The 15,205-nt window shown below is 20.4% G+C and overlaps 13 protein-coding genes and 24 non-coding genes across 37 annotated transcripts, besides 1 other annotated feature; 23 read left to right on the forward strand and 14 right to left on the reverse strand. All coding sequences in view use genetic code 5, as the record gives it.

The window, feature by feature from the left end:
- On the forward strand, nt 1–68 carry AS327_gt01. Its single transcript has one exon. It is a non-coding gene; the product is annotated as a tRNA-Met (tRNA).
- Nucleotides 69–132, forward strand: AS327_gt02. The gene has a single exon. It is a non-coding gene; the product is annotated as a tRNA-Ile (tRNA).
- AS327_gt03 lies at nt 130–198 on the reverse strand. The gene has a single exon. It is a non-coding gene; the product is annotated as a tRNA-Gln (tRNA).
- A 44-nt stretch (nt 199–242) lies between these two features.
- ND2 (NADH dehydrogenase subunit 2) lies at nt 243–1,254 on the forward strand. Its single transcript has one exon. A coding segment is annotated over exon 1 (1,012 nt).
- On the forward strand, nt 1,255–1,320 carry AS327_gt04. The gene has a single exon. It is a non-coding gene; the product is annotated as a tRNA-Trp (tRNA).
- AS327_gt05 lies at nt 1,313–1,378 on the reverse strand. The gene has a single exon. It is a non-coding gene; the product is annotated as a tRNA-Cys (tRNA).
- Nucleotides 1,379–1,383: 5 nt separating this feature from the next.
- AS327_gt06 lies at nt 1,384–1,448 on the reverse strand. Its single transcript has one exon. It is a non-coding gene; the product is annotated as a tRNA-Tyr (tRNA).
- Nucleotides 1,449–1,455: 7 nt separating this feature from the next.
- On the forward strand, nt 1,456–2,986 carry COX1 (cytochrome c oxidase subunit I; the record flags this gene model as incomplete). Its single annotated transcript has 1 exon — nt 1,456–2,986. A coding segment is annotated over one exon (1,531 nt), but the record flags the coding sequence as incomplete, so codon positions are not given.
- On the forward strand, nt 2,987–3,054 carry AS327_gt07. Its single transcript has one exon. It is a non-coding gene; the product is annotated as a tRNA-Leu (tRNA).
- Nucleotides 3,055–3,736, forward strand: COX2 (cytochrome c oxidase subunit II). The gene has a single exon. A coding segment is annotated over exon 1 (682 nt).
- On the forward strand, nt 3,737–3,806 carry AS327_gt08. Its single transcript has one exon. It is a non-coding gene; the product is annotated as a tRNA-Lys (tRNA).
- On the forward strand, nt 3,807–3,874 carry AS327_gt09. The gene has a single exon. It is a non-coding gene; the product is annotated as a tRNA-Asp (tRNA).
- On the forward strand, nt 3,875–4,036 carry ATP8 (ATP synthase F0 subunit 8). The gene has a single exon. It carries the CDS (start codon nt 3,875–3,877, stop codon nt 4,034–4,036), a length of 162 nt encoding a protein of 53 aa, YP_009180481.1.
- ATP6 (ATP synthase F0 subunit 6) lies at nt 4,030–4,710 on the forward strand. The gene has a single exon. It carries the CDS (start codon nt 4,030–4,032, stop codon nt 4,708–4,710), a length of 681 nt encoding a protein of 226 aa, YP_009180482.1.
- COX3 (cytochrome c oxidase subunit III) lies at nt 4,710–5,498 on the forward strand. The gene has a single exon. The coding sequence runs from the start codon at nt 4,710–4,712 to the stop codon at nt 5,496–5,498; it is 789 nt and encodes a 262-aa protein (YP_009180483.1).
- Nucleotides 5,499–5,500: 2 nt separating this feature from the next.
- On the forward strand, nt 5,501–5,566 carry AS327_gt10. Its single transcript has one exon. It is a non-coding gene; the product is annotated as a tRNA-Gly (tRNA).
- Nucleotides 5,567–5,918, forward strand: ND3 (NADH dehydrogenase subunit 3). Its single transcript has one exon. A coding segment is annotated over exon 1 (352 nt).
- Nucleotides 5,919–5,986, forward strand: AS327_gt11. The gene has a single exon. It is a non-coding gene; the product is annotated as a tRNA-Ala (tRNA).
- Nucleotides 5,987–6,051, forward strand: AS327_gt12. The gene has a single exon. It is a non-coding gene; the product is annotated as a tRNA-Arg (tRNA).
- Nucleotides 6,049–6,114, forward strand: AS327_gt13. Its single transcript has one exon. It is a non-coding gene; the product is annotated as a tRNA-Asn (tRNA).
- A 4-nt stretch (nt 6,115–6,118) lies between these two features.
- Nucleotides 6,119–6,184, forward strand: AS327_gt14. Its single transcript has one exon. It is a non-coding gene; the product is annotated as a tRNA-Ser (tRNA).
- A 6-nt stretch (nt 6,185–6,190) lies between these two features.
- AS327_gt15 lies at nt 6,191–6,258 on the forward strand. The gene has a single exon. It is a non-coding gene; the product is annotated as a tRNA-Glu (tRNA).
- AS327_gt16 lies at nt 6,257–6,322 on the reverse strand. The gene has a single exon. It is a non-coding gene; the product is annotated as a tRNA-Phe (tRNA).
- On the reverse strand, nt 6,323–8,057 carry ND5 (NADH dehydrogenase subunit 5). The gene has a single exon. A coding segment is annotated over exon 1 (1,735 nt).
- On the reverse strand, nt 8,058–8,123 carry AS327_gt17. The gene has a single exon. It is a non-coding gene; the product is annotated as a tRNA-His (tRNA).
- On the reverse strand, nt 8,124–9,464 carry ND4 (NADH dehydrogenase subunit 4). The gene has a single exon. The coding sequence runs from the start codon at nt 9,462–9,464 to the stop codon at nt 8,124–8,126; it is 1,341 nt and encodes a 446-aa protein (YP_009180486.1).
- Nucleotide 9,465: 1 nt separating this feature from the next.
- On the reverse strand, nt 9,466–9,750 carry ND4L (NADH dehydrogenase subunit 4L). Its single transcript has one exon. It carries the CDS (start codon nt 9,748–9,750, stop codon nt 9,466–9,468), a length of 285 nt encoding a protein of 94 aa, YP_009180487.1.
- A 12-nt stretch (nt 9,751–9,762) lies between these two features.
- On the forward strand, nt 9,763–9,826 carry AS327_gt18. The gene has a single exon. It is a non-coding gene; the product is annotated as a tRNA-Thr (tRNA).
- Nucleotides 9,827–9,893, reverse strand: AS327_gt19. The gene has a single exon. It is a non-coding gene; the product is annotated as a tRNA-Pro (tRNA).
- A 2-nt stretch (nt 9,894–9,895) lies between these two features.
- On the forward strand, nt 9,896–10,426 carry ND6 (NADH dehydrogenase subunit 6). Its single transcript has one exon. The coding sequence runs from the start codon at nt 9,896–9,898 to the stop codon at nt 10,424–10,426; it is 531 nt and encodes a 176-aa protein (YP_009180488.1).
- Nucleotides 10,427–10,430: 4 nt separating this feature from the next.
- CYTB (cytochrome b) lies at nt 10,431–11,577 on the forward strand. The gene has a single exon. A coding segment is annotated over exon 1 (1,147 nt).
- AS327_gt20 lies at nt 11,578–11,643 on the forward strand. The gene has a single exon. It is a non-coding gene; the product is annotated as a tRNA-Ser (tRNA).
- A 19-nt stretch (nt 11,644–11,662) lies between these two features.
- Nucleotides 11,663–12,601, reverse strand: ND1 (NADH dehydrogenase subunit 1). Its single transcript has one exon. It carries the CDS (start codon nt 12,599–12,601, stop codon nt 11,663–11,665), a length of 939 nt encoding a protein of 312 aa, YP_009180490.1.
- On the reverse strand, nt 12,602–12,670 carry AS327_gt21. The gene has a single exon. It is a non-coding gene; the product is annotated as a tRNA-Leu (tRNA).
- Nucleotides 12,671–12,681: 11 nt separating this feature from the next.
- On the reverse strand, nt 12,682–14,045 carry AS327_gr02. Its single transcript has one exon. It is a non-coding gene; the product is annotated as a 16S ribosomal RNA (ribosomal RNA).
- On the reverse strand, nt 14,046–14,112 carry AS327_gt22. Its single transcript has one exon. It is a non-coding gene; the product is annotated as a tRNA-Val (tRNA).
- On the reverse strand, nt 14,113–14,886 carry AS327_gr01. Its single transcript has one exon. It is a non-coding gene; the product is annotated as a 12S ribosomal RNA (ribosomal RNA).
- Nucleotides 14,887–15,205: a D loop (putative control region; A+T rich; contains origin of replication).

The following is a 15,205-nucleotide window of genomic DNA, read 5'->3' on the forward strand; positions in this document are numbered from 1 at the left end:
TTAAAAATAAGCTAATTTTAAGCTTTTGGGTTCATACCCCAAATATAAAGGTTACCCTTTTTTTTAAAAATAAAGTGCCTGATTAAAGGATTATTCTGATAGGATAAATTAAGTAAATTTTTACCTTTATTATATTTTATAGAATTAAACTATACCTTATAATATCAAAAATTATTGTGCTTCTTACACTAAAATATATAATAATAATTTTCATATTATTATAAAAATAATTTTTATTTTAAATTTTCCCTATTTTTAACTCTAATAAAATATTTTTTTTTTTTATTTTATTTTTTAGAACTTTAATTTCTATTTCTTCAAATTCTTGATTAGGATGCTGAATTGGATTAGAAATTAATCTTTTAAGATTTATTCCTTTAATTTCTAACCCTAAAAATATAATAGCCTCAGAAGCTTCTTTAAAATATTTTTTAGTTCAAACTATTGCTTCTATTAATTTTTTATTTTCTATTATTTTAAGCCTTATTTTAGTTAAAAATTTTTATTTAGATAATTTTTTATCAATTATAATTAATTCTTCACTTTTAATAAAAATAGGATCAACCCCTTTCCATTTTTGATTTCCAAATATTGTAGAAGGTTTATCTTGATTTAATAATTTTATTTTAATAACATGACAAAAAATTACCCCCATAATTTTATTATCATATTATATTAATATAAATTTCATTTTTATTATTGTTCTTATTAATGCTATTATTGGGGCAATTGGAGGATTAAATCAAACTTCTTTACGTAAATTAATAGCTTTTTCTTCAATTAATAATTTAAGATGAATATTAGTTTCAATTATAATTAGTGAAAATCTTTGATTATTTTTTTTAACTATATATTCCTTTATTATTAGATCAATATGTTTTTTTTTCAGAATATTAAATATATTTTATATTAATCAACTATTTATTATTAATATTAATTATTTAATTAAATTTTTTTTTTTAATTAATTTTCTTTCTTTAGGGGGATTACCCCCTTTTATTGGATTTTTCCCTAAATGAATTATTATTAATTTTCTTTTAATAAATAATTTTTATATTATTTCTTTCATTTTAGTTATAATAAGTTTAATTTTATTATTTTTTTATATCCGAATCATTTACTCATCTTTTTTATTTAACTATATAAAATTAAAGTGAATAAAATTTTTTATTAAAAATAAATTATTATATTTTATTAATATACTTTCTTTTATTTCTATTTCAGGAATAATAATTAGAACTTTCTTTTTTTTTTAAGGTTTTAAGTTAATTAAACTAATAATCTTCAAAATTATTTATAAAGATATTTCTTTAAGCCTTAATAAATTATATTTATTCCTTAAAATTTGCAATTTTATATCATTATTGAATATAAAGCTTAAATTAATAAAAGAGAATAATCTCGTTAATAAATTTACAATTTATCGCCTATTCCTCAGCCATTTTATTTTATTAGCGAAAATGACTTTTCTCAACAAATCATAAAGATATTGGTACCTTATATTTTATTTTTGGAATTTGATCAGGGATAGTAGGAACATCCTTAAGTTTACTAATTCGTGCTGAATTAGGAACACCTGGATCTTTAATTGGAGACGACCAAATTTATAATACTATTGTAACGGGTCATGCCTTTATTATAATTTTTTTTATAGTTATACCTATTATAATTGGAGGATTTGGAAATTGATTAGTACCTTTAATATTAGGAGCCCCTGATATAGCTTTCCCTCGAATAAATAATATAAGTTTTTGACTTTTGCCTCCTTCCTTAACCTTACTCATTTCAAGAAGAATTGTAGAAAATGGAGCAGGTACTGGATGAACAGTGTACCCCCCACTATCATCTAATATTGCTCATAGAGGAAGTTCGGTAGATTTAGCCATTTTTTCTCTTCATTTAACTGGTATTTCTTCAATTTTAGGAGCTATTAACTTTATTACTACTATTATTAATATAAAGTTAAATGGTATATCTTTTGATCAAATACCTCTTTTTATTTGAGCTGTAGGTATTACAGCTTTATTACTTCTTCTTTCCCTTCCTGTATTAGCTGGAGCTATTACTATATTATTAACAGACCGAAATTTAAATACTTCCTTTTTTGATCCTGCTGGAGGAGGAGATCCTATTTTATATCAACATTTATTTTGATTTTTTGGTCACCCAGAAGTATATATTTTAATTTTACCTGGATTTGGAATAATTTCTCATATTATTTCTCAAGAAAGAGGTAAAAAGGAAACCTTTGGTTCTTTAGGAATAATTTATGCTATAATAGCAATTGGACTTTTAGGATTTATTGTTTGAGCACATCATATATTTACTGTAGGAATAGATATTGATACTCGAGCTTATTTTACATCCGCCACAATAATTATTGCTGTACCTACAGGAATTAAAATTTTTAGCTGATTAGCTACTCTTCATGGAACTCAAATTAATTATAATCCTTCTATATTATGAAGATTAGGATTTGTATTTTTATTTACAGTAGGAGGGTTAACAGGTATTATTTTAGCTAATTCTTCCATCGATGTAAGTTTACATGACACATATTATGTTGTTGCTCATTTTCATTACGTTTTATCTATAGGAGCTGTATTTGCTATTCTAGCTGGATTTATTCATTGATACCCTTTATTTACTGGATTATGTTTAAATCCTTATTTACTAAAAATTCAATTCCTTTCAATATTTATTGGAGTAAATTTAACTTTTTTCCCTCAACATTTTTTAGGATTAGCTGGTATACCTCGTCGATATTCAGATTACCCTGATTCTTATATTTCATGAAATATTTTATCTTCTTTAGGATCTTATATTTCTTTTTTATCCATTTTATTTATACTTTTTATTGTTTATGAATCTTTAATTAATCACCGAATTTCATTATTTTCTTTAAATCTAACTTCTTCAATTGAATGATATCAAAATCTCCCTCCTGCTGAACATTCATATAATGAACTTCCTATTTTAAGAAACTTCTAATATGGCAGACTATATGTAATGGATTTAAACCCCATTTATAAAGGATTTATCCTTTTTTTAGAAATTGCAACATGATCTAATTTCAATTTTCAAAATGGAGCTTCTCCTTTAATAGAACAAATTATTTTTTTTCACGATCATACTTTAATAATTCTTATTATAATTACTATTTTAGTTAGCTATTTAATAATTAGTTTATTTTTTAATAAATATTTAAATCGATTTTTACTTGAAGGGCAAATAATTGAGTTAATTTGAACAATTTTACCTGCTATTACATTAATTTTCATTGCCTTACCCTCTTTACGATTATTATACCTACTAGATGAATTAAATAATCCTTTAATTACTTTAAAATCTATTGGTCATCAATGATATTGAAGTTATGAATATTCTGATTTTAATAATATTGAATTTGATTCATATATAATTCCAGTTAATGATATAAATTCTAATAATTTTCGATTATTAGACGTAGATAATCGAATTATTTTACCAATAAATAATCAAATTCGAATTATAGTTACAGCAACAGACGTAATTCACTCTTGAACTATCCCTGCTTTAGGAGTTAAAATTGATGCTAATCCTGGACGTTTAAACCAAACTAATTTTTTTTTAAATCGACCTGGAATTTTTTTTGGACAATGTTCAGAAATTTGTGGAGCTAATCATAGTTTTATACCTATTGTAATTGAAAGAATTTCAATTAAAAATTTCATTAATTGAATTAATAATTACTCTTCATTAGATGACTGAAAGCAAGTACTGGTCTCTTAAACCATTTCATAGTAAATTAGCAATTACTTCTAATGAAAGAATTAGTTAATTTATAACATAAATATGTCAAATTTAAATTATTACATATAAGTAATATTCTTTTATTCCTCAAATAATACCTATTAACTGATTAATATCTTTCTTTTTCTTTATTATTATTTTTATTATTTTTAATATAATAAATTATTATATTTTTGATGTTAAAATAAAATCTTCTATGACTAAAAATAATTTTTTTACTAAAAATTTTTCTTGAAAATGATAACAAACTTATTTTCTATTTTTGACCCCTCTACTAATTTATTTAATCTATCTTTAAACTGATTAAGAACTTTCTTAGGTTTATTATTTATTCCTTTTTCCTTTTGATTAATTCCTAATCGTCATTTTATTTTTTGAAAATTTATTCTAAATAAACTTCATAATGAATTTAAAACTCTCTTAGGGAATAATAAATATTCTAGATCAATAACTTTTATTTTTATTTCTATATTTTCATTTGTATTATTTAATAATTTTTTAGGATTATTTCCTTATATTTTTACTAGTACTAGCCACCTTACTCTTTCTTTATCATTATCTTTACCCTTATGATTAAGTTTTATGATATATGGATGAATTAATAATACCCAACATATATTTATACATATAATCCCTCAAGGAACTCCAGGTATTTTAATACCCTTTATGGTTTTAATTGAAACTATTAGAAATATTATTCGACCTGGAACTTTAGCTGTTCGATTAACAGCAAATATAATTGCTGGACATCTTTTAATAACCTTATTAAGAGGAACAGGATCTATTTTACCTACTATTCTAATTCCTTTATTAATTATTATTCAAATTCTACTTTTAATTTTAGAATCAGCCGTAGCAGTCATTCAATCTTACGTTATTGCTATTTTAAGAACTTTATATTCTAGAGAAGTAAATTAATGAAAATAAATTATAACCACCCCTTTCATTTAGTAGACTATAGCCCTTGACCTTTAACTGGAGCTTTAGGTGTAATAACTTTAGTTACCGGTATAGTAAAATGATTTCATAATTTTAATATAAATTTATTAATTTTAGGGTATATCATTATTCTTTTAACTATATTTCAATGATGACGAGATATTTGTCGTGAAGGAACTCTTCAAGGTAAACATACAATTTTAGTTACAAAAGGCTTACGATGAGGAATAATTCTATTTATTATCTCAGAAATTTTTTTTTTCATTTCATTTTTTTGAGCATTTTTCCATAGTAGTCTTTCCCCTAATATTGAAATTGGATCAATTTGACCCCCTATAAGTATTACCCCTTTTAACCCATTTCAAATTCCACTTTTAAATACTATTATTTTAATTACTTCAGGAGTAACTGTTACATGAGCTCACCATGCAATTATAGAAAATAATTTTTCCCAAGCATCTCAAGGATTATTTTTAACAGTTTTTTTAGGTATTTATTTTACTATCCTGCAAGCTTATGAATACATTGAAGCTTCATTTACTATTGCAGATAGAATTTATGGTTCAACTTTCTTTATAACCACCGGATTCCATGGGTTACATGTTATTATTGGAACAATATTCCTACTTATTTGCCTTATTCGACATTTAATAAATCACTTCTCAAGTAACCATCACTTTGGATTTGAAGCTGCAGCTTGATATTGACATTTTGTTGATGTAGTTTGATTATTTTTATATATTTTCATATATTGATGAGGAAATTAATTATTTATATAATATATTTAGTATATTTGATTTCCAATCAAAAAGTTTAATTATTTTTAATATAAATAATATTTTTAATTTTTTACTTAATTATTTTATTATTTTTAATTTCTAATATTTTCATAATTTTATCTTCTATATTATCAAAGAAATCTTTCCTAGACCGAGAAAAATGCTCACCATTTGAATGTGGATTTGACCCTAAATCCTCAGCACGAATTCCTTTCTCATTACATTTTTTTCTAATTACAGTAATTTTCTTAATTTTTGATGTAGAAATTGCATTAATCTTACCTATTATTCCCCTATTTAAATTAGTAAATTTTTTCATTTGATTTAAAATTAGTTTCTTTTTTATTTTCATCCTATTAATAGGCTTATATCATGAGTGAAATCAAAATATACTTAACTGAACAAATTAGGATTTTAGTTTACTCAACAAAACATTTGATTTGCATTCAAAAAATATTGATTTTTCAATATATCTTAAATAAGAAGCAATATTTGCATTTAATTTCGACTTAAAAGATAGAGAATAAATTCTCCTTATTTAATTGAAACCAAAATAGAGGTATATCACTGTTAATGATAAAATTGAATTATAATTCCAATTAATTATAGAAATATAAAGATTAAAAGTAAGCTGCTAACTTAATTTTTAGTGGTTAAATTCCATTAATATTTCTTCTTTAATTTATATAGTTTAATAAAAACATTACATTTTCATTGTAAAAATAATATTTTAATATTTTTATAAATATTTAAAGATTATTTAATCTCCTTAATATCTTCAATATTACACTCTTAATATAAGCTATTTAAATAAATTAATATAATAAATAAATAAATTATTATTCAAATAATAAATCTAAATAAATAAATTTTAAAATTATTTATTTGAAAAAAATTATAAAAAATCGAATAATTTTTTATAATATTAAATATTCCTTGTCCTCTATATATTTCACTTCATCCTATATCAACAATCTTTAATAAATTTTGACTCATTAATAAAAATATATAATTTACCCCATAAGTTCTTAAACTTGGTATAAATCATATTATCCCTAAAAAACTTCTTAATTCATAAGTCTTTATAAATTTATTTAAAGAATAAATATTTATATTTCTAACTAAGTATCCTATAATTCCTCCTATTAATCTAACATAAATTACTATTATTTTTATTATAAAAGGTATAAAAATTATTCTAGGAATTGGGAAAATTATTCATCTTAAAAATGAACCTCTTACAACTCTCATAAATAATAAAACAAATATTCTTTTTAATATAATATAATCTTCATCAAATAAATTATATACAGTAATTAAATTATTATTATTCACTATTAAATATATAATTAATCGAATTGTATAATATATAGTTATCCCTGTAGAAATATAATATAATAAATAAATAAATATATTTAAATTTCTTATAGAAACTATTTCTAAAATTAAATCCTTTGAATAAAACCCCGCTAAAAAAGGAATCCCACATAAAGCTAAATTTGAAATATTTATACATAAAGAAGTATAAGGAATATAATTTACTAACCCTCCCATAAATCGAATATCTTGTGTATCATTTATTATATGAATAATTACCCCCGCACATATAAATAATAAAGCCTTAAATATAGCATGAGTTAACAAATGAAAAAATGCTAAATCAGGTATTCCTATTCTTAAAATTCTTATTATTAAACCAAGCTGACTTAATGTAGATAAAGCAATAATCTTTTTTAAATCAAATTCATAATTAGCTGAAATTCCAGCTATAAATATAGTTAATCCAGATAATAACAAAAATAATTTTAAAAAATAAATATTTTCTAATAATAAATTAAATCGAATTAATAAATAAACCCCAGCAGTTACTAAAGTAGATGAATGAACTAATGCTGATACTGGGGTAGGGGCTGCTATAGCTGCCGGAAGTCAAGAACTAAAAGGAATTTGAGCTCTTTTAGTTATTGCAGCCATAATAATTATTGTTCCAATTATTATTATTCTATAATCATTTTTCATAAACTCTAAATAAAAAATATAATTTCATCTTCCATAATTTAATATTCAAGAAATTACTATTAAAATTAAAACATCCCCAATCCGATTTGAAAGAGCAGTTAATATCCCAGCATTATAAGATTTAATATTTTGATAATAAATCACTAAACAATAAGAAACTAATCCTAACCCATCTCAACCTAATAAAATTCTAATTATATTTGGACTAATAATTAATAAAATTATTGAAAATACAAATAATAAAACTAAAATAATAAACCGATTTAAATTTAACTCAGATCTCATATATCTTTTTCTATAATAAATTACTACTGAAGAAATTAATAATACAAATATTATAAATAATAAAGATATTCAATCTAATAAAATTGATATTTTTACTATTCTAGAATTTAAAGTGATAATTTCCCACTCTAAAAAAATAACTATATTATTTATAATAAAATATATTATTATTACAAATATTCTTATTCTAAAAAAAAATAAAATAAAAAATATATTAAAACAGATAGATATTTTTATAAAAATAACCTAAAATGAGATAAATCATATTTTTGACACCACAAATCAATATTTTTTTTAAATTATTTAAGTTTATATTCAAATTATTATACAATCAATCTTTATTACTAAAATATTTAAAGGTAATCAATGTAATAATAATAATAAATATTCTCGAGAAACTCCTATATAAAATCTATAAATTCCTATAAAATACTTCCCATGTTGAGTATAAGAATATAAATACAAACTATAACCAGCTCTAAAAAAAGAAATTAATATTAATATAATTATTCTTAACCAAGATCAACTTATTAATCTATTAATTAATCTAATTTCCCCTATTAAATTTAAGGAAGGAGGCGCAGCTATATTTGAAGATAATATCAAAAATCATCATATTCTTATTGAAGGTATAAAATTTATTATCCCCTTATTAAGAAATATTCTTCGTCTATGTAAACGTTCATAATTAATATTTGCTAAACAAAATATCCCAGAAGAACATAAACCATGACCAATTATTAAAATATAACATCCTATATACCCTCAATAATTTATAGTTATAATCCCTCTAATTACTAAACTCATATGAGCAACTGATGAATATGCAATTAAAGATTTAATATCAATTTGACAAAAACATTTTAATCTAATTAAAAATCCACCTAATAATCTAATTACTACCCAAATAAAATTTATCTTTATACCTAAATTTTCTATAAATAATATTACACGAATTAACCCATAACCTCCTATTTTTAATATAATCCCAGCTAAAATTATTGACCCAGAAACTGAAGCCTCAACATGAGCTTTAGGTAATCATAAATGAACAAAATATATAGGTATTTTTACTAAAAAAGCTATAATTATAGAAAAATATAATAAATAATATTCACAATTTAAAAATTTTAAATAATATATTATAATATTATTAAAATTAACATATAAATAAAAAATTCCTAATAATATAGGTAAAGAAACAAATAAAGTATAAAATAATAAATATATTCCTGCTTGAATTCGTTCTGGTTGATACCCCCAACCAACAATTAATATTAAAGTTGGAATTAATCTCCCCTCAAAAAATAAATAAAATATAAATAAATTTATTGTAGAAAAAGTTAAAAATAATATTAATAACAAAAAAACTAAATTAAATATAAAAAACTCAACATAAAAATTTATTTTAAATAAATTTTCTCTAGCTATAATTATTAAAATTCTAATTCAAATTCTTAATATAATCAAACCATAAGAAATAATATCACAAGAATATATATATCTTAAATTACAATAATTTTCTAATATTACAGTTAAATTTATAAATAAAAACATTATTAAAAATAATATCATTTGAACCAATCAAAATATTTTTTTTTTAAAACAAATAGGTATTATAAAAATAATTATTAAAATAAATTTTATCATTCTATAATAAATTGAATCCTTGAAAATAATCATTACCATGAGTTCGAATTATAGAAACTAAAATAGATAACCCTAATGCCCCCTCACAAACTGAAAAAACTAAAAAAACTATTAATATATATATTCTATTTTCAATTTGACTTAAATATAATATTAATATAAAAAATATTCTTAATACAATAAATTCTAATCTTAATAAAACAATTAATAAATGTTTTTGTTTAGAAGAAAAAATTAAATTACCTACAATATATATCACTATTATTACTCCTATTTTTATTATCATTAGTTTGAACTAGTTTTTATAGTTTAAAAAAAACTTTGGTCTTGTAAATCAAAAATAAGATTTTTCTTTAAAAACTTCAAAGAAAAAGAAAACTTCTTTATCTATAATCTCCAAAATTATAATTTTACTTAAACTACTCTTTGAAATTCTAAAAATATATATTTCTTTAATAATTACTTTTATCTCTTTAATCATACTTTTTACTAATCACCCATTAGGAATAGGATTATTAATTTTACTACAAACAATCTTAATTTGTAGTATCTCAGGGATAATAATTAGAACTTATTGATTTTCTTATATTCTATTTTTAACATTTCTTGGAGGTCTCTTAGTCTTATTTATTTATGTATCCAGAATTGCTTCTAATGAAATTTTTAAAATTTCATTCAATTTAAAATTAACTTCTTTCTTTTTCTTTATTATTATTTTTATTATTTTTAATATTTACAAATCTAATATAACATGAATAAATTTTTCTCACAATTTAGAAATAACTAATCTATTTAATAATTTATTATTTTTTAATAATGAAAATAAAATTAATTTATCTAAATTATATAATAATCAAACATTTTTAATTATAATATTAATAGTAATCTATTTATTTATTACTTTAATTGCTGTAGTAAAAATTACAAATATTTTTTATGGGCCTTTACGATCATCTCTTTAAACTAATGATAAACAAATTTCTCCCTATTCGTAAAACTCACCCTATCTTAAAAATTATTAATAATTCCTTAATTGATCTTCCTTCCCCCTCTAATATTTCATCTTTATGAAATTTTGGTTCATTATTAGGTTTATGCTTAATTATTCAAATTATTACTGGATTATTTCTAACTATATATTATACAGCTAACATTGAATTAGCATTTTATAGTGTCAATTATATTTGTCGTAATATTAATTATGGTTGATTAATTCGTACTCTTCATGCAAATGGAGCCTCTTTTTTCTTTATTTGTGTTTATATCCATATTGGACGAGGAATCTATTACGAATCATTCAATTTAAAATTAACTTGAATAGTTGGTGTAATTATCTTATTCTTACTAATAGGAACTGCTTTCCTTGGATATGTTTTACCTTGAGGCCAAATATCATTTTGAGGAGCCACAGTAATTACAAATCTTCTTTCAGCCATTCCCTATTTAGGAACTATATTAGTTAATTGAATTTGAGGGGGATTTGCTGTTGATAATGCTACATTAACCCGATTTTATACTTTCCATTTTTTGTTCCCCTTTATTATCCTCATATTAACTATAATTCACCTTTTATTTCTTCATGTAACAGGATCTAACAATCCATTAGGTATTAATAGAAACTTAGATAAAATTCCTTTCCACCCATTTTTTGTTTTCAAAGACTTAATTGGATTTATTATTTTATTATTTTTATTAATTATATTAACTCTAACTAATCCTTACTTATTAGGGGACCCAGATAATTTTATCCCTGCTAACCCCTTAGTTACTCCAGTTCATATTCAACCAGAATGATATTTTTTATTTGCTTACGCTATTCTACGATCAATTCCTAACAAATTAGGAGGAGTAATTGGATTAGTATTTTCCATCCTTATTTTAATTATTCTTCCTTTTACTTTTAATAAAAAAATTCAAGGAATTCAATTTTATCCTATTAACCAAATTATATTTTGATCTTTAATTACCATTATTTTTTTATTAACATGAATTGGAGCTCGTCCCGTTGAAGATCCTTATATTATTACTGGACAATTATTAACATTTTTTTATTTTTCTTATTTTATTTTAACTCCTATTATTAATAAATTATGAGATAATTTAATTTTTAATTAATTAATGAGCTTGTAATAAGCATTTGTTTTGAAAACTTAAGAAAGAATTCATATTCTATTAATTTATACTAAAAATATTTTAATTTATATTAAAAATATTTTTATTCTCATATAAAATATTATTAAATTTAAAGAAACTGGTAAATACCCCTTTCAAGCTAAATATATTAATTTATCATAACGATAACGAGGTAATGTCCCTCGAACCCAAATAAATAAAAAAGATAATATTACTAACTTAATATAAAAATAAATTCTTAAATTATAACCTCCTATAAATATTAAAATAAATAATATTCTTATAAATAAAATTCTTGAATATTCAGCCAAAAAAATTAAAGCAAATCCCCCTCTTCTATATTCAATATTAAACCCAGAAACTAATTCTCTTTCTCCCTCCGCAAAATCAAAAGGAGTACGATTAGTTTCAGCTAATATAGAAGAAAACATTATTAAAGCTAACGGAAATATAATAAAAAAAAATCAAATAAATTTTTGATAAATTCCTAATAATATTAAATTAAATTCTATAATCATAAATAATATTGATATTATAATTAAAATTAAACTTACTTCATAAGAAATTGTTTGTGCCACAGCCCGCAACCCTCCTAATAGGGAATAATTAGAATTAGATGATCACCCTGCTACTATAACTGTATAAACTCCTATTCTAGTACAACATAAAAAAAATAAAATTCCTAAATTAAATCTAATCATATTAAAATAATAAGGAATTAATAATCAAATTATTAAAGATAATAAAAAACTAATTACAGGAGAAAAATAATATGAAACATAATTTGAATAATTAGGGTAAGTTTGTTCTTTAGTAAATAATTTAATCGCATCTGAAAAAGGCTGTAAAATACCCATTATTCCTACCTTATTTGGTCCTTTACGAATTTGAATATACCCTAATAATTTTCGTTCTAATAATGTTAAAAAAGCCACCCCAATTAAAACCCCTAAAACTAAAATAATAATACCTAATATAATCATTAATATATCTTTTAATATAATTACTATTTATATATTAATTAATATACATTTATGACTTCTAAAATCACTACATTTTTCTGCCAAAATAGTTATTAATATAATATTTATAATTTTTAAATTAAATTAATAATATTCTTTTATATATATATATATATATATAACAAATAAATTTAATTTAAATATTTGATCCTTTCGTACTAAAATATTTTTATTATTTAAAGATAGAAACCAACCTGGCTCACACCGGTTTGAACTCAGATCATGTAAGATTTTAATGATCGAACAGATCAAAATTTTAAACTTTTGCATTTAAATTTTATCTTAATCCAACATCGAGGTCGCAAACTCTTTTTCTTATTTGAACTAAAAAAAAAAATTACGCTGTTATCCCTAAGGTAATTTTATCTTCTAATCAAAATTTCTGGATCATTTATTCACTTATTAATGTTTAAATTAAAAAAAAGTTAATTTTATTTTTCTATCACCCCAACAAAATAAATTTATTTATTTATATACCTATATTTATAAATATACATTTATAAATAAATTTATAAAACTCTATAGGGTCTTCTCGTCTTTTAAATTCATTTTAACTTTTTAATTAAAAAATTAAATTTTATAAATAATAAAGAGACAGTTTATATCTCATCAGATCATTCATACAAGTCACCAATTAAGAGACTAATGATTATGCTACCTTTGTACAGTCAAAATACTGCAGCCCTTTAATATCTATCAGTGGGCAGACCCGACTTTAAATTATTCTTCAAAAAGACATGTTTTTGATAAACAAGTGAATATAAAATTTTGCCGAATTCCTTTCCATTACATTTCTTAAATTTTACTTTATTATTTTATTTATATACTAATTTTATCATTATTTCTATAATTTTTTTATTAAATTATATATTTTTATACAAAATTAAATTTTTCATTAAATTTTATTTTTAACTTAAATTATTTATAATAAACTAAAATTTTTAAACAATTTAAATTTTAAAATTTTAATTATTTTAATAAATTTATTATAATTTTTTATTTTAAAGCTTATCCCTTAAAATATTAAAATTCACTATTATAAAAATTAATTATTTAATTTTTATATTAAATAAATTTAAAATTAAATTTTTTTCTAAAAAAACTAGATATCTTAAAAAACGATTAACATTTCATTTCAAATTAATTATGTAAAATATTTTTGCTACAATAACTTTCTTAACTAATTTTCCCTTTTTAATTCGAGAATATTAAAATATAATATTTTATTAATAAACTCTGATACACAAGATACAATAAATTAAATTTACTTTAATTTTATTTAATTTTCACTTCTATTTCAAATTTCTTCCACAATACTATTTCTCTATAAATTTTTTTATTTTTTCAATAATTAATACTTTAACCCCCAAAATATTTATATTATTTAAAAATTATTTTATTATTATTATATTATTAATTTACCCCCTCAAATCAATTGATTTATTCAATATCATTTCAATGTAAATGAAATACTTAATTCAAGCTCTAATTTGATCTTTCTAGAAACACTTTCCAGTACCTCTACTTTGTTACGACTTATTTCAATTTATTTATGAAAGCGACGGGCAATATGTACATATTTTAATTTTTAATCATTTTAATAAATTAATTAAAATTACATTTAAATCCACCTTCAATTAATTTTTACAAATTAATATTCATTTAAATAAATTTATTGTAATCCATTATATTCTTAATTATAATCTGCATCTTGATCTGATTTAATTTTTATTTAAAATTTTTAAATATTATTTTTTATTAAAAATATTTTTTTAACAATGATATACAAAATTGTAAATTAAGTAAATTTATTCGTGGATTATCAATTATTAAACAGATTCCTCTAAATGAACTAAAATACCGCCAAATTATTTAAATTTCAATAAATAATTAATTACTATTTTAGTATTAAATTTTAATTTATTAATAATAGGGTATCTAATCCTAGTTTTTATTATAATTTATTAATTTCATTTAATTTATTTTTTATTAAATTAAAATTTCACCTAATAATTTAATATTTAATTAAATAAATCTTAAATATTAATTAATTTACTAATAAAATTTATTTTAAATTTTGTTTAACCGCAACTGCTGGCACAAAATCAGTTTTTAATTTTTATATTACTAAATCTTAATTTCTTAAATTATTTAAAATTAATTACTACAAAATTAATATAATTATTATTAAAATAATTAAAATTTTTTACTAAAATTTATATGTAAAATAAATTTATAATAAATTTTTTAAACTATAAAAATTTTTTTTAATATAATTTTTTTTAATATAGATTTTTTTTTTTTTTTTTTATATTAAAATATTTATTATAAATTATTAAATTTTAAATAATTTCTCTTTTCTTTCTTTCCTAATATTAATATTAAAAATTAATTTCAATATTCATCAATATATATTCATTTAAATAAAAATATATTTATATTATAATATTAATTTAAAAAAAAAATTAATATATTATATTTTATTTATATATAATAAATATATATATATATATATATATAATAAAATTCTTTTTTTTTTATTTTATTCCATATTTAATATTTTTACTATAAATATAAAAAATATAT

This window comes from Amyelois transitella, mitochondrion, assembly GCF_032362555.1.
Source record: "Amyelois transitella voucher ATRAN20150721V3 mitochondrion, complete genome".
Lineage (NCBI taxonomy): Eukaryota > Metazoa > Arthropoda > Insecta > Lepidoptera > Pyralidae > Amyelois > Amyelois transitella.